A 25,201-nucleotide genomic window follows, 5' to 3' on the forward strand; every position below is an offset into this window, starting at 1 on the left:
AAAGCAAAATTGTTTTATAATTTGAACAAATTTAGTCATTAAAATATTTTCTAACCATTTGTTTGAATTTTTCTTGTCCGTTCCAAGTCTGATTTGTTGCCAACCAATATTACACCTCTTGTATGAATGTACTCGCCTTTCCATAGAAATAGTAACATCTGTTCTGCCATATCAAAACTCCTCTCGTCGACTACCGAATACATAACTATGAATACATTTGGGTTGTAAGTAGAACATAAAGTTTCAATCTGAAAATAAATATTAAAAATGTATTTAATAAACAACTAAGTATTATTAGAATTTGGATTACATATTTATATTATAGCATCAATAATAATATGATGTATTTATTCAACTATTGGATACAATTTGATGAAGATATTTATAGTAATAATAGTAAATAATAATTGTTCTCATAATATATTGTATTCAATATTTCATTTAAAAATCTATATCCTGAATATCAAACTGATTTATAATAAAAATAACCTCTAATTATTTAACGAATATAACATAATGTCATAATGATCTCACGAGTCACGACTATACTATGTAAGAAAGGTGGATAAAATACTAGCCTTACTATGTATACCAAAATCGGGCCAATAGTTTCAGCAATAATTTCGTTATTTATTTAGCATAATTTATTAAATACTCATTCAATAGGTACCTAAGACTATAATAAGTAGGGCTCGGATTTATATGTAAATACATATTTTCTCTGCGACATGATAAACTAATTTCGGCAAGTGATAAATTTGTTTCACAATATTTTTGATAAAATGAGCTATATTTGATTTTACATATTTTTACATATTTTTTTCATAAATACATGTTTTTACATATTTCACAATTATTCAATTTTCTCTCACATATTTATTCAATTATACTGTTTTTATTTCTTTTCTTCAGATTTAGAATAATATTTATCGACGATCTTTTGAATTCGAAAATTTAAAAGTGCAGGTTATTATTAATTGTATTCCAGATAATTAGATAACTATAGATAAATATGCATTTTTTATTACATTTTATTTTATTATTAATTATTATTAAGATTTTATGACAATATCGGCGATCTTTTGGATTCGACAATTTAAAAATGAATGTTAATTAATGTTTGTAATCAATATGATTAGATAAATATACATTTTTTATTACATTTTATTATATTATTAATTATTATTTTTTTTTTCGATAATACATATTTTGAATTTTTAACACATATTTATGTACATATTTTTATTGTATAAATACATACTTTGGTTATATAAATACATATAAATCCGAGCCCTAATAATAAGTAACTGTATTGTTAAATTAACCACTTATACATGCAATAATCTAAAAAAAAGGTATTGACATTAAACTGAAAACCAAATAAAACAATAATTGTCTATTTTAATCGGGTTTCAGGTAATGAATGTAACAAAAAGACATATTTTGATCATTTAAAAATTTTTTTTTTATTTTAATAACTTCAGACTGACGTGAATTATTCTTACAATTTAAGTTTCTCTAGGTATTTAATGTAACTGTTATCTTGTTTTATGTTTTTTTCAGCTCTAGATTTTGGATTGTATATTTCGAATTAAAATAATAATAAAAAAAAAAAGGTTTTTTCAGCTAACAGCCTAACTTTTTCAAACTATTTTTTGTTATGGTGAGCTGTCGGTCAATATAATATATCATTTTTAGACCTTCTATTATGTAAAAATTGTGATGCTTTGGATAATCTGATTATGATTCTGTAAACACCTTGGGATCCTTTGACATATTTTCTAAAACTTAAACGATTTATTAATTTTTTCATTATAGTAATGTATAGTAACAACTAGCGACAACATGTCCTAACCTGAATGTAGGTACTATTCAATATGTCCAAGTGACTAGTGACTCACAACACACACATACACACCCATTTGCGCGCTCTGCTCCACCATCTATAAGTGCAATCGATAGTGCCTGCCTATTGCTTTGGTAGTGTTAGATATCGCAGCAACAAAATAATAGCAATACCAATTATTATTAAATGTATTACGTGAGGTGGAAGCAGTTTGGATGGATTATGAGAGTTAAGAAATTCATTAGCATTGTGTACTTTGCCGTCATCGTTAACTATGCTGCATCGATTTACGCGTACGTTTGTCCTTCCGAGTTTAATTGGTTATACGAGTCCATAGATTTTTTATCATGTGTTTAGACGTTTAGTTGATATAGGTACAAATGTACAATATTTGCAGCATAGAACTAAAAACTAAGTCTATAAGTCTATGTTTGCAGTATACACGTGGACAGCGTATATTTCTTGGTATCATACAGTAGATCTTACAATTTTGCAGTGATATCCAACATTTCAACTTATAAAAGTTAGATCATAGGTACTGTCTGTGACCTGTGTGTATGCCAAATGTACGTGATAGTGCAATTATGCCATTTTTAAATGGTGTTGAGCAAATATCGACTTTTTTTTTTTTTTTCGTTTGAACCGACAGCAGAGGAGGATCTGTGTGAACACTACTACTCCTCAATGAGCAAATATCGACTTACCGGTACTTAATACAACTCATATAACTCGATTAGAAAATCGAACGTCTTGATTATAAGGTTATAATATAATAGTCTCGGTATATAGGTACTTTATAATATATTATGCGCCATTTTGCATTTATACCAATCGCTATAAATCATCACCTTTTTTAAAATTTTGTTTTGAACATAATATGTTATTTCAAATTATGTTTCTAGTATTGTATGTTGTAGACAAGTGTAATGGACCACGACAAAAATAAGTCATATTTAATAGTAGGTATAGCCCTACGTTTATTATAATATATTATTTGTATTGAAACTATTATGACGTTGTCTTAAAATGAAAAAACTTAATATTGTATACAATTAACATGCCGATAAAATTATTATTTTTAAATGAATATACATTGTGGATAATATATTATTGTCCTGTTGTAAAAAAGAAAACCTTAATTATTACAAGTATACGTTTTATCTTTAGACTAGTTTACAATATTGACCTCTAAATCATATTATGAATAGCTTTCGAAACAGTTTCTACCAATAATAATAATAATAATAATAATAATGATTTAATTAGGTACATTGCTTTTCAATAACTTGCGTTCAATTAGGTATAAGTTAACAAATCTCAGGTTTAACTTTTGACTTTTACTTGGTGATATTAGTGTTATTGACTTTTAATTTGGTCAAACAGAAGTTTGAAAAAGAAGTTTGAAATAATGTTTTTTTTCGAGAAATTAGGTTAAGTGAGTTTGAGTGTAAATGACATATATGATAAAGAGAACATTCCATTATACCTAGTATAAACAGATTTGGGAGTGTAAAACTCGGTGAGCGATTGGCACACATTGAACTGCACACATACCTACCTATATAATATAAAAAGGGGTTTCTTCTTAAAAATACAAAACACAATTGAGTAGACGAAAGGTAATTTCAAAATGGCTCGGCTTTAGCAAACACGTAGGATTATCGAACGAGTAAATTGTTTTCGTCATTTTGTCTGATCCCACGTGAGCTTCTTATGCAAATCTCTGGGTACGTGTTAATAAAATACATTGTTGTTTTATAGCCACGAATACATTTTTATATTTCAATGCTCAACACCAGTATGATGTGACTATACATATTTGATAGACTGATGTCTGATACTCATTTTTGATCACAGCAATGCAGGTTTTTTCTATTAAAATTTGAAATTTAATATAAACTGTACCTATAGGTAGTGTTTATCTGTCGGTTTCTAAAAATCCAATATTATGAAATAATATACATAATATCTACGAATAACTTTTAAAGTTTTATATAGCCTTTGGATAGAAATTTGAATATCATAATGTTTTTTTTTAAAGAATACTTTTTTCCTAAAACAAAGTATAAAATTATACATACTGCCAAACCAGGTTTCTTCGATACTTTGTCATGCTTAATGGTTATATATGTTGTGTTCGATTAACTTTATACTTGCCTACATCACTTTATCAAATAGTGTAGGTTCATTACTCTTAATGATATGTATAATGTGTTTTAGTTTGAATTTGTAATTTTGAAATAAACATGTTAAACTTACAGTACTTATATTAACTTCTTAGATTGCCTAGTTATTTGTTTGTATGCCTGAAAACGTAATGATTATTAATTATACTACCTACCTTCTACACATATTATGAATGTATTTCTAAGTTCATTAAAAAATAGAATTTCTACCTTTGTGATATTGTTTTCTTTCCAAACATTGAATTTTTGAGAAATCCTGAGATTTTATGACCATTTTTATTAGTTAGGTTTCTTACCTACATCCCATGTTCAGTGATGTAGTCATGTAGGGGAGGGGGGGAATGCCCACGCATTGGCACTATTATTTTGGGCACATTGACTTAAATGTCAACACGTTTGGGTACAAAATATATAGACTCAAAGTTTGGACACATAGGATAAAAGGTATTTTATAATTTTCCCTGTTAAATCAGTGAACGTTTGGTAAACATTATATACAATATGAGACTATAATATTTATTACACCTGCGTCGTTAATATAATATTACTAATATGACTATTGTCTATACAGATTTCTTTATTCATTCAATCACTCAGTATGTCAGTTTTATTCGTTTTTCTAAACTGAACAGTAGAATGTGAATAATGAATATTACTATCCGTCGTGGTAAAAATTGCGGTATAATTGATAATTTTTAATGTGAATTTAGAATAAATAAAGACGGAAGCAAAATTAGTTATTATACCTAATAGCTGCAACATAACAGTTATGTTACATAAAGATAACATAATGTTCAATACATTTAAAAAAAATTTAATGAATTTAAAATAATGACAATGATTTATATAAAATATTTATATGACATCGGGTTATTCGGTTCACGTTTTCTCGGAAAGAAAAATAAAATCTAATAATAAATAAGACAGTAGTAAATAAAATTAAATATGACTTGGTCTTAGAAGATTTAGTATTTTTGTAATGACTTAATGATTTAATATAGGTAATATAATGTGATATTAAAAATATTTTTAAATTAGTTGAAAAAAAAAAATTTTGGGAGGCAATTAAGTGGACGTTGCAGTGACATCTCTCCGTTCGTACAAGTGCGTAACATAGAAAATTTTACACTCAGAAGATCATTTTATCTGATATCTCCGTTAGTTTAAAAATTAGAGTAAATAGACCTCTTATACAATTTAAAGATAAATTGTTTGTACATCTTAGAAAAATGTATAACTTGCTTTAAAATTAAAATATAATAAAAAGCCTATGCTATTGCCTAGATAATAATCTTACCTTTGAATTTTATAAGAGATAATTTCACTCTGATTTTAAACTAACGAAGATAAACGTGATCTGCTGAAAGTAAAATTTGTTATGTAAGACGGAGACAATAAATGTCACTGTAACGTCCCCTTAAGAGCCAATATACCTATAGTATACTAACCTATAGTGGTGTCTCCTGGGTAACACTAATAGACTCTAAAAGTAAAATACAAATATATATGTACCTCAACGTATTGGTACCCAAACGTGAAACGTGGTATTATTTAAAAAATGGGATGTACCCAAATGTTGTATTCATTTTTAGTGTCTGAATATGTGTCTAAATGAATGTTCCCAATAGTTCTCCAAATTCCCATGTGATAATATCTTATTGTGCCCAAAAGTGTTATGGCCATTATTTTTACAAATAATCAGTATAAAACTATAAAACTGTTTAAAATTGCTATATATACGTGCTCTTTTTAATTGGGTTGACATTGGCAGTATTTAGGTATGCGTTATGATTTTTATTCTATTTTTTTTTTGTACTTATCAGATAATAAAATAGTTGCTAGTTTTTTTTAGCTTTTCCTACACCCCCTCAATTCCAAAATTCTGGCTACCCCACTGCCCATGTTCAATGTTTTATTGTAATATTATTCTTTATAGGTATTAAGAAGAAAATCTATATAATTTAATAATCTAATATAATAATATTTGTCTTAATTTTCATAGCATTTGACCGACTATTATACAGTATTACAGCTTTTCAATGTTATATGTATATGATACAACTATATAACTGACTATCAATTAAAATAAAATATACTCTACAATCAATAAATAACTTTTCAAATCAAAAGTTTGTACATTGACACAAATGTTGTCAAGACTCAAAATATTACCAATCTATAATAGATCGACGGTTTAATTCGCAATTATCGTTACTCCATTTTTTTTCGATTTTGATATTATTTGTGATTAAAATGAAGTAAAAAACGCATCGTATGATAGTCATAACTCCAATTTTATAATTGTATCCTCTATGAAATTGATAGTTATAAATCGACGTATGTTCGATGTATAAATAAAGACTTAAAAAAAGTCGTATTTTGATATATTATTATTATTATAATAAATTATAAAGATGCGACCTTTACTTTGCGAATTAGGGAGTTAGACCGATGAAATGGTCGAAACGTATTTTAAAAGTGGGTCACCGTAATGGATGGTGTTAAATTTGAATTCAATAATATAATATTATGTATAAGAAAAATGATTCTGAGCGAAGACGGTCTCACTGACCGTCGGACTGCCTATGATATTACTAAGTATATTTGATGATATATAATTGTAAATAAAGTAACTCATATATGACCTATTTACGTGGAACGTTGACCCTTGTCTTGTATTTTCAATCCTTAGCTATAAAAGTTGAACATTTTATAGATTTTTAGCTACAAAATTATTATTACATTTTAAATTGTATACGATTTGTCAAAATTCGAACTTTAAATGATTATTAAAAAAATTATGCCAATGTATTTTTAATATTTTTCAACTGCTAAAGTAACAATATACAGGAGCCTTGTATTAAATTTTCAAGATTTTTTATCTTACAAATGAAATTTTATTGACATAAAAGAAATAGAAAATAGAAATAAAAACTAAAAAAAATTGAAACTGAAAATGTCTGTAGACAGTTCAAAACAAATCAAAATTTTTATCGTGTATTATCAATTTCGGAATAACGTTTTAAGAAAAGTACGAAAAGTGCAAAAAATAAGTGTCAAATTTAATTTAATGTGAGTATAATATCTCTCTGTGTAATATTAAATCTCTGATATGTAACATATATAGTGATCCCATCGAGTCATATAGTTAAATGAAGTTTAAATGAAGTAACAACCAAAACATGTTATAGGTACACCTAACACCTAACACCTTGAAATGAATCAAACTCAAACACACTTAGGTAATTTAATTCCAAACATTAGATACAAGTTATAAGCGTTAATGCTGAATAAATAAATGAATATACCTATACCATTTATAAATAAGTACAAGAAAATAAGAATTTAGATTTATCAAGGATGTGCATTACAGATATACCACAGTAATATTTTCGGGTGAAATCCCAGTTACAACACTTTTTTGGTGGATAGAATATGGATTTGGATTTTTTTGTGGCAAGTGCGCAGAAAATATAAAATAGAGGTGTCAAGGGATTATTATTTTGTGTATAAGACGTACGTTGAAAATTCAATATAATATATATTTTATGTATATACATACCTACATATTGTTTTCTTCTTTTTACCATGAATGCAAATACGATCACATTAATTTACCTATATGAACATTATGATATACTACACGTCTACACCAGCTAGAGTGAATATTAAAATTTATACATAATATTATATCCTATATAACCTATTAAACCTATGCATTCGTCAAAAAGATTTTTGAAATATATTTAAATTTATTTTCTATTAAGTATTTTTTTTTCAACATTTATTAGAAGATATACAATCCGTAGTATTATTTACAATAAGCATATGATCAGAATTTACAATGGCTGTGATAGCGTGAGAGGAGTAGCTACCTAGCAGTAACACTCGACGTATTAAGTATTTAAATTAAAAAACATTTAATGCATATTATTGTATTTACATTTTATTACATAATATATTCAAAATATTTTGAATTACTTATATTATCATCTTTCAGGTTAAAAACAATAATAAAAATCCGACATATCAACTAGGCGTGTGAGCTTTTCCTGTGGAGTCATTTTTGTTGATATAATACACATATCATTTTCAAATTTTATAGAATTGTGGAAAATGTAAAAAACAGCTCCCTTAACATAGAATTAAATTTGGATTTTTTAGTATTTTTGTTATAAAAACACATAATAAGTATTTCAAATTTATTTGAAACTGAACAAAAGTATTCATAGTAATCAATAGCAGAGACTTGACTTGAAAATGGTTGAAGTTCAAAACCAAATAATATGAACAACAATTTCAAATCATATATATATATTTTTTTATATTTATAGATTCTTAGCAATTCAGTGTGATTGAATTTGAGAATGATTTATTTCAAAATTGTTATTATATTTTCTTGTTCATATTTTTCCATTTAGAAGGAGTGCTAAAAAAGTTTCATGACCTGCTTCTTTTATAAGTCTAAAGATAAACTTCCGACAACTGTCAACAGTTTATAAAGAAATATCAGAAACTGTTTGACTGAGGTAGGTATTTGAATTGTTTTTCGAATGCCGTCATTTATCAGCGCTTTAAGATTGAATAGCGACGGAACAGTTATACATCATTAAGTATACTATACGTCCTAGGTGTAAAAAAAAAGAGAGGATGAAGAGGGCACCAGAGTTCACGATTCTTCTACTGTCCAAATCAGTGGGACTCAGATGATCATTCATTAAATACTATTTGAATGTGAAAGATGGGATTATAGCCATATTTTTACTCAATAGCTAAATAACCAGGGGGAAGAAAATCGAGGCCACAGGATGTTGCCGTCTTTTTATACAAGCCTGAGCTACCAGTCGATATCGGCAGGGAAGATTTCTGCCGGCTAGTAGAAGTTTATTGACTAGGATTAAAGGTGTCTTCGTCCAAATGGTAGAAGACATCCTAGGCCAGAAAAATAAGTATGAGCTGGAGCGTCAATGGCCTGGGTGACAAAAACGCAGTAAATTGGATTCGAAGACATAATTAGGACATAGGCCGTATGACGTATGTACCTATGTAGATATTATAATCTTAGAAAAGGCGTTTTTTGGTAGTAAAGCGCGCTGGGTGAAAACCATTGTGATGTACATTTTACTGTTATAAAAAAACGACGTGGGGCCGGGTGGAAGCAATGCGAAAAGAACCCCCAGCCGGCTGAAACAGGGTAGAAAAAATCTGTAATGATCACATCTGTAATCTGTTTGAATTCATTTCAGTACATCTTAAATTTATATTTTAATTGTCAAGATAATTCTAAAAAGTCAGTTAACATTTTTTTAATTTGTAGGTGGAGCATTGTTTCATTCAATTCATCTTGGAGCCGTAATATACTGATGACACTTAGATAAGTAATTGTTGATAACTTTCAACAAACAAAATTAATTCTTTAGTTGATACTTCGCAATTAAAAATAAAAAACTAAAATTAAGCCACACACAAATACAACAGCCTAAAACGACTCTACGTAAAAATTAAAAAAAAAAAAAAAAAAACAATAATGACCACTCGGCCGGTTACTTGAGTTTTTCCTTTATTCAGTAAACGTACGACGATAGAAGTTAAAACAATATAAAACTATTCGACCACATTAGAATTTTGAATCCATTACGGCGTTCCGGTTCGTAAAAACATCGCAAAAATCTCTCATTAACGACCACGTAATACCTACATTAAAAATTAGTTTGCGGATCGCGTATATGCTGTCTCATGAATAATATGATATGGGTCTACGAACAAAATCGAAATATTTCAAGCTGTAATAATTATATAACTAATAATTGAAAGTGTATTCGAAAATTATAACAGCAATTTAAGTTTGGCCTCGGTTATAAATAATATATTTGGCTCATTAGGGATGAAATGTGATAGGGGAGATGATAATAGTGAGGTTAACGGAATCAATTAGCGATGTTATACTTGGACCGAATAGAAAAAAGTGCACATAAAAAAAAAAGCTAAATGATATTCATTGAAAATTTGTTTTCGAAAGACGTCAGGACGAAGACATTTTTCTAGTATTTCGTGCGATCGTAAAATGGGATTATGCATAGACATTGCAATATTGCATACCTTTTAATTTTAATCAACTGTTCAATAGATGAGTAAATTAGTTTTTAACATCATTAATAAAATATTTAAAAAAAATAAAGAATTTATTCGACTACATTATAACCGTTGATTATAGCTTTAAGGAGCAGCGATTAATGGTTGCAAGTTGTTCGTATCCACACCAAAAACAATAGAAAATAAATATGTTTTAAAACCGGACTAAAAGCGTCCCGATCGAGGTTTGTTGAACCGGTCATAAAGTTGAAATAGGGACAAAAAATATAAATTTCGTTTTAAGTGGCACGTCCACTTGTAAATTAATAGTATGGAGTGTCCGTTTGACACACGCATATAGATTACGAAACTGCTAGGTGTCCTATTTCTAGTTTATTTTACACGTATAAACAACCGTTTTTTTTAGTAAACATGCCAACGTATTCCCAGAATCTAATCCTGTAAATACTTCAAGTTCTCTCAAATTCGTTTTTATTATATAAATTATAATACTTATAGTAACTTCGGAATTTAAGGCGCACCGGTAGTGTTGCAGATGTGCAATCAATATAGTTTTGTGACTTCGATCATTGTATTTCAGTATTTTTACACATATTACAGTATTAAAGCAACAATTTTATTAATATTATTGTTATTATAATTTTATGTTTGTATAGTCGTAAATAATTTCTTATTATTATGAGTCGTTTGAAATTGGTTGTATATTATATGTGAAGACGCAGAATTAAAACATCGGAACTTATAAAAAATACATATACCAAATAAATTAATAATACAATATTATAGTAAACATTTTATTAAATTAGTTGTAATTAGTTTTATCCTGGAGAACGGCGATTATAGAATAAATTAGTATCAATCAGTAATTATTGCACACCAATATTATCCTGACGAAATGATCTACAATTTAAAATTCGGCAAATTTATACTATCAAGTTTTATCACTATACACATTGCGCTTTAAATTATGAAGGAATTAATATTATTGATAATTTATTGTTGACATCATAATATATAATCATAACGTTTTCATCGATTGTAGGCATACCTATAACCTAAGATAACAAGCCTTGGATTAATCTATGATTTTTATGAGTCTAAGAATATAACTAGAACATTCTAAGTACCTATACCCATAATCTTTTAAGGGTGATGATTAAAAATATAATCCTTTCTTACTTTTTAAGAGTTTTTTTAATTAACTTGATTGATGTTTTTTTTAAGAAATAATCAATCACTAATGTATTTAAAAACGTAATTAAAACTAAATTAAAAAATGTAATTATCTCGACGTCACTTTAGATCAAGGCATTATGATGACGATCAAATTCTTTTATCGTTCATTAAAAACTGACTAAAAGAATGTTCCTGAGTTTCGCCGGACATTAGTTTTGTGACGTTGACAATTTTTTACACAGACAAAATTACTTTTACTTTTATCATGTTTTCGTTTACTTAAGGAAGACCGTCACTTTCTCAAATTGTCAGCTGATGCAATTAAAAAAAACCAAAACTAATGGTAGTTGGTACCTAAATTCAATTTTCATTAAATAATCCATTTTTATCATACAAAAATAATATACAGAGTGATTCACTAAGCATGCTCACCCCTTTTTACTTCAATAATTCATTTTCTGAAATTATGATTTTTTTGAATTTTCAAGTATACCTACTTAAGTCTTAAAGATCATATTTTAAAATTCTTGAAATTTCTAAAACTACTTAAGGAGTGTGGAGATACAGACTTATGATTTTCAAATTAGAATTCACTTTTATTCTGTAAATTATTTTGCAGATAATTTTTAAGAAAATGTTTATGTATCAAATCAAAGTTCCATCGAGTAATTTCTCAATAATTTAACTTTATGTACTAAGGAATAAGGATAATAGGTCAATGATAATGGCTTTGGAAGGTATGGATAATGGGGCTATGGAAATTTAAAAATTTAGTAGTTAATATAAATCTATCAAAATGTATAATTTGTAAAAGTGGTCCAAGTATAATAAATGCTAGAGCCAATATTACTTTTATTTTATACTTTTGTAAAACCATTTTTAAGTACCTAATATTATCCTTCGCATAAATATTTTAATAACTGGGATAGTTACTCGTTCAAATTTTGAATTAGATAAATTAAAATTTAAAAAAAATTAACCTCTAAATATCTTATTGTAAAAAAAGTGGTACTCATTTGAAAAACCTAAGTTTAAATCATCACAGTGTTACAGTCTACCTAGTACAAACATTTTTAAGAATTTAAAAATATGGTCTGTAATAAATTTAAAAATTCTGAAAATCAGAATTTGAATAAATTCATTATCAATACAGAATTATAATGAAAATTAGAGAATCACGCTATATATTATAGTTATTTGGCGTCCGCCCGAACAATATGGCTTTGTACGTTTTCAATTATAGGTAGGTATATAGGTAGGTATGGAATACCTAATAGCTAATGGCAATATAAGGCTTTGTTTAACCGCTCTTCCGTGAAACGAAACAATTTTAAATGCCAATTACCATCTTCTATAATTATGCAATTTAAACAGCTTAAATATTTGTACATTCATAATAATATTATAGTTGTTATCTATTGAGTTTAGTTGGTACAGAGCATATTATAATATAACAATAAATAGCACACGCGTGATTTTATCATACACAGGTTTCAGGATGACCGGTCGAAATATTGAAAATAAAGCATTGATTAAAAATAACTCTGAAAAAAATTCTCATATAAATAACAATCCTACGGGAGTAATATTTCAAGTGAAAAACTGAAAACAATCTTCAATATGGGAATTTTAATGACACATGTTATAAGGGGCACTAAAAATATGTTAATGGCTTGGGAAATTAGATCTATAATTATTATTTAGGTTAATTCGTTTAAATTGGCATTATAAATTCGGTGCAAGATAGATAATATAAACTCAACAACGTATATGGTTAAGTTAGATATGGTGTTGATGGATATCGTGCCACACCTTATATAGATGACTTGAATACTTGATTGAGTTGATGTATTTATGAGTACATGAAAAGTCAATAATAGTATGATTACTATTATCAATAATTTATGGTAGGTATTAAATAAATAATAATCTAAAGATTCTAGATGATTTAACGACTTAATTGATAATGATTTAATTTTTCATATAAGTAAATTCTTCTTTTCGAATGAAAATAATATAATTTCCTCTATTTTTCAACCCACGGTTTACTTTTGCAGTCAATCAAGAGATATCGCAATACATTTCTGAACAACTTTAACTCAATAATTGACTTTCATATGTTCTACTTCTTATTTAGTGTGTGGCCTATTTACACGAAATCTCGTATCAAATTTAATGAAAAATTGACAAATAATGTAAATAATAACACACCTACTTATATTTATCAATCCTATATTTATTAATATTTATAGTAAAATGTTAATAATGATTTAAAATAACTCGATTCAAATAATAACAATAATAAAAAAAGGTCTTTAGAAAATACGAAAAAAAAAGAATATTAAAATGATTTGATTATTGTATACATTCTCTATCGTAGGTAGAGTATAAAATATTTATTTTATATTTTTTTAAAACTAAACTGGTGTTGTTTTTATTTTAGCTGTAACAATAATATTTTATATTATTTTTACGTGCCCTTTTTACGCTTATCAAAAATATTATTTTGTACAGTGATATTGATGACATTAATATATCTATGTGCAATAATAATAGAAATGTATCAAATGAAAATTCAAGTGGGCAGTAACAATATTCTACTTTATATTTGATTATATTCTATTTTATCATTGTGAATTATTCATTTGTGTCATATTACTCAATTCTGAAGTCATATATATTAAAACTACGGAATACGTATATAAAATTCCGTATTAATACAGACATAACATCTTATAACCTTTACCGTTTATTTATATTTTCTTAATTAGTCTAACAAAAATAGTGAGTAATAAGAAATTCGTAATAAAAAATATTCAAAGTATTTAATTTTTTTATTTTAAAAGTAGTAACTATTTTTGAATTTTTTTACAACCAGAAAAATTGATTTTAAAAACGCTTTGGTCATAATATTAAAAGTTTTTCTGATGCTTAATAGATCCCTGCGGGGTATAACACTGACAATCTAACGTCAGATGTCACCATTTTGTCTCATTATTTATACATTTTGAGCTTATAAGTTATAACTATTGAGTATTAATGGAACAATGATGATGTTCATGTTTTTGTCTAACGTAGGTAGTTGTATTAAATTATGTTTTATTTCGATTTAAGTGTACCTATAATCCAATCGGATAGAATCTATAGTCATTACATTTTGACATCGTACAATAAAATTAGGTAAACAGTATTATATTATATTATATTATATTATATTCATAAATATATTTTTGATTTTAATTGATTGAAGTCATAATTATTTGCATAGTCAAATGTATATTATATATATTATATCTGTAAATAAGAAAAAATAAGATGTAGCAATGCAGTATGCGGTATGCACTGCAGCGTCTTCAATGTCTGCGGTGAGCAAGAAACGTTTAACGTTTTTGTATTTTGTTAAACTATGACGTATGACGAGTTCTCTAGGTACTATAATCTTGACTTCAATACTTCATCAAATATACGTAATTTTTAATTTGACGATTGATCTATATAGTTATGTAGGTATACATACATAGGTATACTAACCTTAACGTGGTTTTAATTATCAACCTGCTATCTGCACTGTGCAGCTATATTAAATATGGCTTAAGCTAAATAAATGAATAAATTGATTGATGAATACGTATGGTTGCAATAAATTATACTGTTTATCTTATGGCCGTGATGACTGATGGGAGTTATTTTATAAACACTGATGACTTTCCAGTCAATATATATTTTGTTACTATTTACTAGACATAAATATATAATATATATTCATTATTCATATACTTTAAAGTTTAAATGACCTTAGAGGACGTGTTGTCTCCGTATTACAAACGTACGAAATAGCAAATTTTGAATTTTCGTTCGCTCGTTTCAATAAGATACTGTCAGGTTTGACATTAAAGTGAATTGACTTATTGACCTATTATCAAACTTTTAAGTAACAACATAATCTGTGTTCTCACGTGGGTCTTTTATGATATTTAAATGCTTAAGTGAGTTATTATGAGTGTGTAAAACATTGATATTTGAAAATGCTATGAGCGTAATTCACTTAAAAATTAAAATATCGTAAAAAACCAACGAGAGAACACAGATAATGTTGTTACCTAAAAGTTTGATAAGTGCCAATTGGTCAATTCACTGTAATGTCAAAACTAACAGTACACTATTGAAATTGGCGAACGAAAATTTGTTATGTCGCCTGCGTGTAAAGTTAAAGACGGAGACAACAAGGTGCGACGTCCTCATAATAATATTATGACCATAGTACATCATAGTACGCAGTTGGTATGTAGTTACTTTATTGATTATACAATTTAGCAAAAAAAAAAAAAAAACAAAACAAAAATTCACTGTTCATATTTAATTGGCAAAATAGTTTTGAAGTGGTATGCGAATAATTATCGACACAAAAACATAATTCAGCTATTTGGTGCCTATGGTGTGCTAATATATTTCGAGTATTTATAATAAGTATTCATGGCGAAAATAAATGCGACCCACATTTTACTAGATCGTTATTATTAAAAAAAAAACTCTAAAATTAAAAACAAATATAAACTTATTATTATGCGATCTAATCGGGTAATCGGGTGTTTAAATTACTGTTTGACAGACAATAATAATTGTTTGCACGACAATGACGTGTTCGAGCAGGTTTCGCGTTCCTTCTAATAATATATTTTCACATTTAAAACTTTATCACACGTACAAAATCGTTATTTTTATTATTACTATTAAATATTTAAATCACGTAACTACGAAAGTTATCGTATTTGAATAAAATTTATGATTTGCCCTTAATGTCCATATTATACCATAATTATATTATATTACCATAAGATTAATAATGAAAACGGAATAACCGTAACTGCATAATATTATTATGATCTATGAAGGAAAGTGTATAAATTGTCAAATTTTCTTAAAACATAATTTGAGAAAATAGGTACTTACTATAATTTAATATTAAAATGTATCAATAAATATCCAACAATTTGTAAGTGTATTTATATACTAAAATAGTTAAAAATTATACAATTTTATAAAGTATAAACGCATTTCTTAGTTTTTATTTAGAATACATTTTAGATTCTGGGTGGAGTAATGAATGTACTGATATTACAATTTAAAATGATGTGTTTCTTTTTGTGTACCTAGTACCTACACGATTTAAAGTAGAAAAATGCTTCAATTTTCAAATTAAATATATTTTGTGAAAGTTAATTTAGTTGATACTTTTAGTTTTGGAAAAAAAACTAAAAATCTAATGCCTATCAGGAAAAAACTTGAATTTTTACGCAAAATGATTTTCTTATTTTGTTGTAATATTCAAAAACAAATAACCGCCCGTAGAATGTAGATACATGACAATTTAATCAAATATTTATATTATCGTTTTATATACATGGTATAATTTTCAAAGTATTTTGAATCTTTTTATAGAATGTAGAGATTTTTTTTGCTTGGTCAAAAAGCTCATAAATGTAATTCATTCTTCATCATAATTTGTTGATAAAGCTTTTTAAAATTATTAAAGATATATAAGCACAATTTTTTTTTTAGACTTTCAATTTTATAGGAAACTTCATGTTTAAACAATGAATAAAGACTAGTTATTTTGTTGTAAATCAAAAATATTTTTTGTGGGGATTCGAAACTTTTACATTTATTATTATATTTTGAATACATGTTGTACAAAATAACATTTTCAAAATATTTAGATTAATTATTGTATGATATTGCTAGCTATTTATAGCAAGAATCTTACCGTCTTTGGTACCTATTGAATCAAAGGTTAGGTACCCAATAACAAAAGTATATCTATATAAAACTAAAATCTAGCAAAAGAGGAAATCTTTGTTACGGTTTGGCTTCGAAACTTCTTATCCAATTGTCATGCAGTTTTTTTTAAATAAAAGAGGATATCACGAAGCAGGTTTTAGGCATAAATAAAGTCCGATAATTCAACCCCTAAAGGAGAATATAAGGGATTGTAAAAATACAATAGTGGCGCCATCTATCAAGCAATATTTAAACTTTCGTGTAGAAATTGTTGCTATGTATTATTATTATTATTATAATTACCTATCTATGCGTACGATTTTCCCAGTAAATCTGTGTAGATTATGCAGGCGATTAATATTTATTGATTAGTGGTTGTCATTGGCAATTTAATATCGGCATAGTATATGTCGACTTTGTTGTAATTTATATAATGTATTTTTAATTATATTAATACATTTGAATCATTACGCAGTCATGTTTGTGCATAAATTAGACCTCTGGGAAGAAGATTGCTAATTTAAAGAGTGTTAATTTCGTTTTTTTTATTCATCACATTTTAACGTTAGGTCAGTTAAGAATTTTGTATTAATTGATTATATTAATCCAATTTAAGCGAAATTATGTAAAAATAACAAACTTGGTATAACTTTGATACTTTACAATTAAATCATACACTTATACGTACAAACAGCACGGGGTCCGCGATCTACCGCAGGTAGATTGCCTACCTGATAATAATAAGCTGCTGCGAATCAGAATTTTTAATCCGGGCAATGGAAAAGTTAAGATAAGTTCTGAATACCATACACAGAATAATAAATAACAAATTGAACAAAGTTTGAGTCATATAGAGTTGGTATATTTAACGGGTAACGAAGTGCACGGGATCAGCTATATGATATAAATATTAAATATTTATAATCTTTTTTTTTTCTATTGAGTTAAGCCCGGCATCTATGGTCATTAGCTGTTTTTGTTTGTAGGGTTCGGTAATGATTGTGGTTGGAATATGTTTTGTATGTGTGGAAAGGATTTATTGCTAAAAATCCCGAGTGGTCACCCATCCGGGAACTAGCAACACACAGCTTGCTATGTATCAGCTAATTATAATTTAACCAATCATTCTATTACTGACCTAATTTGTATGACATGGAATACTTGATTACTTTGAATGAGAAGATTCGAATGTATTATTGTGTTAATAAATTAACAGAAGAACCTACATTATTTTTATATGATAATTTTTACCTATTTGACGATAAGCGGTAGCTAAGTATCGTAGTTAGGTAAGTATTTTAAATATTTTGGATGAAACAAAAGATTCCGGACATTCGATTTAAAATGTTGCTCTTATTTTGGACGAAATGAAAAACGGCCTGAAAACCCTAACCTTCCGTTTCCGTGGCCGTCAAATCCTGTTCAAGAGCTCTTTTGTGAGCTCTTGTGAATAAATTAGATGTACATTTATCATGTATTTGAAACCTTGTACCGGTCGTTGACGGATGGAATTGATCTATATGACTGTTTTATATTTGCAGTATAGGTCTTGTCATCGGCTCGACAGGTAACAAATTATCGGTCTGAATGAACTCGCTGTATCTATATATCGTGTGTTCGTGAGAGGGGGGGGGGAGGTTTGATGATTTTGAAATGTGAATTCGACGATCTATATATGCGCAAGTCTTACTCAATCGGCGGCACGTGACGGTTGTAGTTATGGTTGTTGGCGAACGACGTGTCAAGTTAACCCAATAGAAATGCTTTCGACATTGAGAATTGAATCGGTGTGAGCCGTAAACTATATAGGTAGTTACGACGGCAATTGCAAACACGTGACATTGTCAAAGAGAAGCCATATTTATTAAAACGCCAAACGAATGACCGCCCTTAGCGTTATAGGTACCTACTAATGTGTATGAATTGACGACGTCTATAATTTTTCCCCCATGGCTCTCTATATCCATTTTCCATTGCCGTTTTCTGAATACACGTTATGTAGAACTCAAAAGTATCGTACGAGTTATAATTTATATGGCAGCTACAACTCGTGGAGAAAGTAATTTACCACCGAAAATTGTTGGTGATGCACTTGAACGCGAAACATTAGGTACACTGTCGATGCTAATATTCAATTAAATAACGTTTCGTCGAACGAACAAAACGGATTATGGCTTTGCATTTTGAATAGTCATTATAGCTATCATTGAAAATCGATTTTGACTATTTATGTACACAAATAAAGGCTTGGAAAAACCTTAAGTTTTGGTTAGCTTTGAGTAACGATGTTGAAGTTAAATAAATTATATTAGAGTTATATCGGTACATTTCTTAATTTAAACCATATTCCTAATAACAATACGTCAATACCTATGCAAAAGGTGATGAGTGTCGACATCAGTATAATAAGTACCTATTATATTGTATGCAAGAGAAAGTGTCCTCACATTTACTACACAAAGCAGTTAGCATAAAAAGATTTTATACGATAAATAAACTAATTACTTGCATAGTTTATAATATTATATTAGGGTAGTATATTATACTATTATGGAATCCAAGCTAGTATAATATTTTGACGAAAAAAATTAAATTAAAAACTATATTGATATTTGCTATCAAACTGACTAATGAGATTTTATTAATAACATACTGTTAATTAAATTAAACATTGTTGTAAGCTTTTAAATGATTAATAATCGAATACATTGGATAATATAAAATATATACAAATAAAATGTTACAATATTGTTTTATATAATAACGTGTACCTATGTAATAAATATATTTAAAGTTTAATACATGTACTCATATGAAATGCTAGATGAAAAAACGAATTCAGTTAATTAATTGAATACCCAAATACATGTTAAAAATGATTATCCAATTGTATTGAGTTTTTTTCTTTTAAAACTCGTCTAGTGAAACGAACCAATACAATTTTTTTTCGTTCACTTCTTTTTTTTCAGCCCATCGATATTATTAAACTTATTCCCCAGAGCCGAAATTATCCTGTCCTGGAATTACGTATTTTGTACAGACTTGTGATACTAGTGCTACCTACGTATTTTAAAACTATCTTATATCGTGGAATTTTAAATCAGATAGGTACCATGTTTTTAAACAATTTTATACTTTTCTCAATTTGTACACATCGATGCTGGTGTGGCCTTAGTGGTGCATTATTTATTTTTGTTTATGACGTGACTATAATACTGACTACATAAATAATATGATATTATTAATTTTAAAAAAGGGGAATAATAAACCATTGCTTAGGTACAAAAAACGAATCTGAGCGAAGACGGTTGGTCAGCCTGTATAATATTGCTAAGTATAAATTTTTATGAAATATTTATATTGCTATTATTATACGGTAGATTGAATTAATAGGCAAACATTATAATGCCGTAACCATTGCATTTATTATATTTTTATTGATTATTAATATTTAATTATTACTATAGTATATTATATAGATAACATATTATATTATTGTTATTAAGTTTTGAGTCTATACAAATTCTTGCTGTCGGACGGTGTAAAATAAATTGGTGGTATAAATTGGCAATATCATAAAAATATGAATTTAAATATTTTGATAATGTCATTGTGTGGGTATAAAATATAACAATACAATAATTAAAAGTTTCAAATATCCACGAAAAATGTTTTTGATTTACTTATTTAATTTCGTCTAAATTTGTACTTAAAATGTCTGTAAAAAACATTACTATCGGTTATTAGTTTTGAATATAAACTCTTAACGAGTTTTGATGAAATATCGTTATTTTATCCAATTGAGCTTCTTGTTTTGAATTATATCTTAATTAGAGCATTGCATAGAACATGGTTATTTTTTTTGCTGTTCGAAAATCGTTCTAAAACATCTGTGTACATGCTCCATTGAAACATTTTCGATTCTAAGCGAAAACAATTTCAAAAGGCTACACGAATGTAATAACATTTTTTACCGTCTTGTCAAATAATATTATGCGATTTCGTTTTATATTGTTTGGTAGCATATGGAAGTCAATAGAAACTTACCACGTCCGTTTCACCCCCCACCAACATAATGAAATCTCGGATTTTTTTTAACTTACCGACATTTCTACGTATGGTATATCAATGATGGTTAGTTCAGCTTCCTGACCGTTTATCATCACTCTGATCGTCCGACAAGCGCAGTCTTCGTCTACAAATAAAACACATACACATTTTTAACTATATTCATCTATTAGCAAACATTAACATAAATATATAGTTGTAAGAAATCAAATGCAATTTTTTAGTCTTTAATAATTTATTATCCTAATGTTTCCATTTATTGTGCTAAAATTAAAATATAGGTTAATTTATATATATATATATATATATATATATATATTAATAGTATTAATTTCAAGATTTAACGATCTTATTGATTTTAAACACAAACATGAAATCGCTATGATTCTGAAGTATCTATGCAGATTGCAGAGTATGGTATTGTTATAAACGGATCTTGAAAATAATTAATGATTTGACATATTATATGTTCAAGTCAATGAAGAGCCCAACGATAATAATTTGAAGAGGATCTATTTTAAAAAATAACTAGCTGATCCCGCGCACTTAATTGCCCCGTAAAAGTTTTGATTGTTCAACTCCTTTTGGGTGTAACTCGCTTCAGTAAGTGCAACTTAGCCACCTTGGTATAGGTAAATCGACTGTGTTGGATCGCGGACAACACCGATGAGCGGCTTAAGTGCAACTTAGCCACATTGGTATACAATGTGCGGAAATTCGATTTAATGCAAGCTTCCACCTGATCTTCCCGATTAACCAATGACAACCAATGAAATACTAATTTATACTAATTATTTCTCCTATAAAACAATAGCAACCATTTATAAACAAAAATTATGAATTATGGCGTTTGTGTGAATTTTGCAGACTTGTACAAGAATTGAAAATGATAATGCTCAATGAACGACAATTTCCACTGAACTCCGTGTATTTAAACAGTTTGATTTCATATGGGTACACTATACTTACTAATTATCATATATTATTATAATAACTATTGTTGTATTGTAATATTTCTTTTATGTTCCGTCAGGGGTTCGAATAAATATTTGGAAATAGAAATTTAATTCATATTACAATACATACCTATATTAGGTATTTGTGAACAATGCAATTATATGCTTTGGTGCTTTTCATCCTTTCTCAACTTTCAAACGAGGTACCATCTACACTTTTTATTTTATTTAAAGACAGATTTAAAATATTAATTATAAGCTATTGATTACATTTTTAGTTTTACATCTATAATATTTTAATGTTAAGAAATAAAAATTCATTTTCGGAGATAATTTTTTCGTGTATTATTATTATCTGATAATTGTAATAAAATAATCATAATTACGAATTATCGATATCATTAATAATTAATTATGACTTAAATTTGAATATTTTTTAAATATTTTTTTGTGCATTATTTGATTTACACTTAGTAGAGCTACTGAGAAAAACAATGTCCGACTATTTACAATTTTCTAAATATAGATAGTCCATAATAAAACTTGTGAAGAATGTATTGGTTTCCCTCGGAAAGCGATGAGTAAAATATTTACGGAAAAAATAACATCAAAACAAATACATTTCATGGTTTGTTAAGAATCTGTTCGAATTTATGAAAACTATAAAATATAAAAGTTCTGACATTCAGTCAATTTTCATGGAACAAGCTTTATTTGTTCGAATTACACAAACAAAAGTAAAATATCATCTACGCAACTTTTTTGTTTGATTAATGAAGTTTGATAACACACCAACATTTTTATTTTCCATTGTAGTTAACACGTCATAGATAATGTTTTACAAGTCGTCTTATATTGTGTATATAATAATATACACAATGTGATAGCCGATAGGAATGTAATTGGTAGGTAGGTAATAATAATCAATATAATATTAATTAGTTTTAATCAATGTGAACTGTGTATATAAACCTACTATTGATATCAATATTTACTTGAGTTAAATTTATGAACAAAAATTATAAAGATAATATACTTAATAATATTCAATATAAGTAGGTACCTAACCTGGTACCTACATAATTCATAAGAATTTAAAATTTAGTACAATACGACGAGTACCTACACATTGAACCAATAATATATATTATTTATCCATATTATTTTTAATTGATAGTTATTAAATCAAATGTTTATAATAATTTGTCTTTAGAACTTGCTACTATTGTATTATTGCTATCTACATTAATTATACAAGCAAATAATTAAGTGGAATCATAATATTGAAAAAAACTGTGAAAAAAAATCAAGTCAACAATTAAAAAAACTTATTGTCGATACAGAAATATAATAAAAATAACAATGTCTATGTCTTTAATGTGGTTAGATAAAATTTTTATAAAACCAACAATGGATTGGTAACCATAGCAACTCAAGTTGATGGACACGACCGGAACGTTAGGTATTTCGTCGTACGTACCGAAACGTAAGACACAACTAACTATGGAAGTATGCGAATTTCGCTTTAAACTTCAAATTACATGTGATAGTGATGATAATGTAACCATGTTGTTTATTTTAGTTTAGAAATAATCAGAATACTAAAAAAAAAAATGTGCGTAGGTATAATAACAGAAAATGCAATAATAATATGTTTAAAAATAAAACGTTAGTGAGGTAGTGTTTTTCTTGTTACAAGAAATAGATAAGCAAATCAATAAATTATAGACTTTTTTTACGTAATTTTTAATTACAATAATATATAATATATCATGTAATATTAGTGATTATTTATATGATAAAATATCATATTACTCCTATTATTATAAACCTATTAAGTATTAGTATTTATTCAATTTAAGTGCAAAATAATTATATTTAATTTATCATATCGTAGAATCCGTAGGCTGTAGAATATTGTATTAAAAATTATACTTTGTGATATAAAAAAAATTACAATTTAAAATCAGTATTGTTTTTTTCTTATGTCTTATTGTACATTCCAAAACTATTGTAGTTCGATAACAATTCATTAATATTTCATAATCATTTAATAATATAATTTATTAATAATTAATAATCGTGGGTTTGATTTCAAATTGAAATAATAAAATTTATTTGACCAAACCAAAAATGAGGTATAGTAAAAAATTATAAATGTAATGCAATTTATTACTACGCGTGGTAGTGCCAATGTGGAATATTTGAAATTTAAATATAAAATATTGGTTAAACTTCCCATTAGTATGCTGTATACCTAAAACATTTTAATTATGAAAATCAAAGGTATACATGAACTTAAATACTTTATCGGCTACTAGATTATAATATTATTAATACTCTAATGTTATAAGTACAACGACAAGGAATATTTTTATTCTTTCGTTGTTTATTATATACTTTAGTACTTATTTTCTTTACGTGAATATAAACATATAACGATATTTCATCGCGATAAAATATCTCAACACATTACCGAAATTACTTACCTATGGAAGTGTCGTACACGCATATGTAATCGGACGTCGAAAACTGCACAGATATCGTGGTCTTTCCGACACCCGGGGCCCCTAGCAACGCCACCTTGTACGATTCGACGGTGTCGTTAGCTTTGAACTTATTTGTTAGAGCCGTACTGAAAAAAAAATAACAAAACAAGTTTATCAGATTGTAACGTAACACCGGAACTGGAAAAATTCTCGAGAACATCTCTATAATAATTTAAACGCGTTTGAAAATATCACGAGTTATCAACGTTTATTATCGAGTTATTTTCCGAAGAATATACGAGTGGGATTCTTTTCGCTTGGGGGCTATGATACAATGTTTAAAAAAAAATTGAAAATTATACGCACTATACAGTTACTGTACGTACTGTAGGTATACAGTATATTATTATACTTTCAGCAAATGTAAATATTTTCGAATTCAACACAATTCAATCACGATATTGGTGGTGCTTTATTTAAGTCATCTTTAAAAAGTATAATATATTTTAAACAAAATTAAAATACTATAATCAGCTGTTTATAGAAACGGATGCCTTCGTCTCCAAAATCACGATTCGTTCTTAAAATATAGAGAAAATGATAATAATG

At 27.4% G+C, this 25,201-nt stretch overlaps 1 protein-coding gene across 1 annotated transcript in view; it reads right to left on the reverse strand.

Annotated features, from left to right (window-relative positions):
* Positions 1 to 25,201, reverse strand: part of LOC100569464 (GTP-binding protein REM 1-like) — a 90,766-nt gene that overhangs the window by 444 nt on the left and 65,121 nt on the right. Inside the window, exons 4-6 of the mRNA XM_003247423.4 lie at positions 24,593 to 24,738; positions 21,183 to 21,274; positions 56 to 248 (exon numbers count right to left, since the gene is read on the reverse strand). Of these exons, the coding sequence (XP_003247471.1) occupies positions 56 to 248; positions 21,183 to 21,274; positions 24,593 to 24,738 (431 nt within the window). The remainder of the gene's footprint in view (positions 1 to 55; positions 249 to 21,182; positions 21,275 to 24,592; positions 24,739 to 25,201) is intronic.

The sequence above is a fragment of the Acyrthosiphon pisum genome, chromosome A1 (genome assembly GCF_005508785.2).
Source record: "Acyrthosiphon pisum isolate AL4f chromosome A1, pea_aphid_22Mar2018_4r6ur, whole genome shotgun sequence".
NCBI lineage: Eukaryota > Metazoa > Arthropoda > Insecta > Hemiptera > Aphididae > Acyrthosiphon > Acyrthosiphon pisum.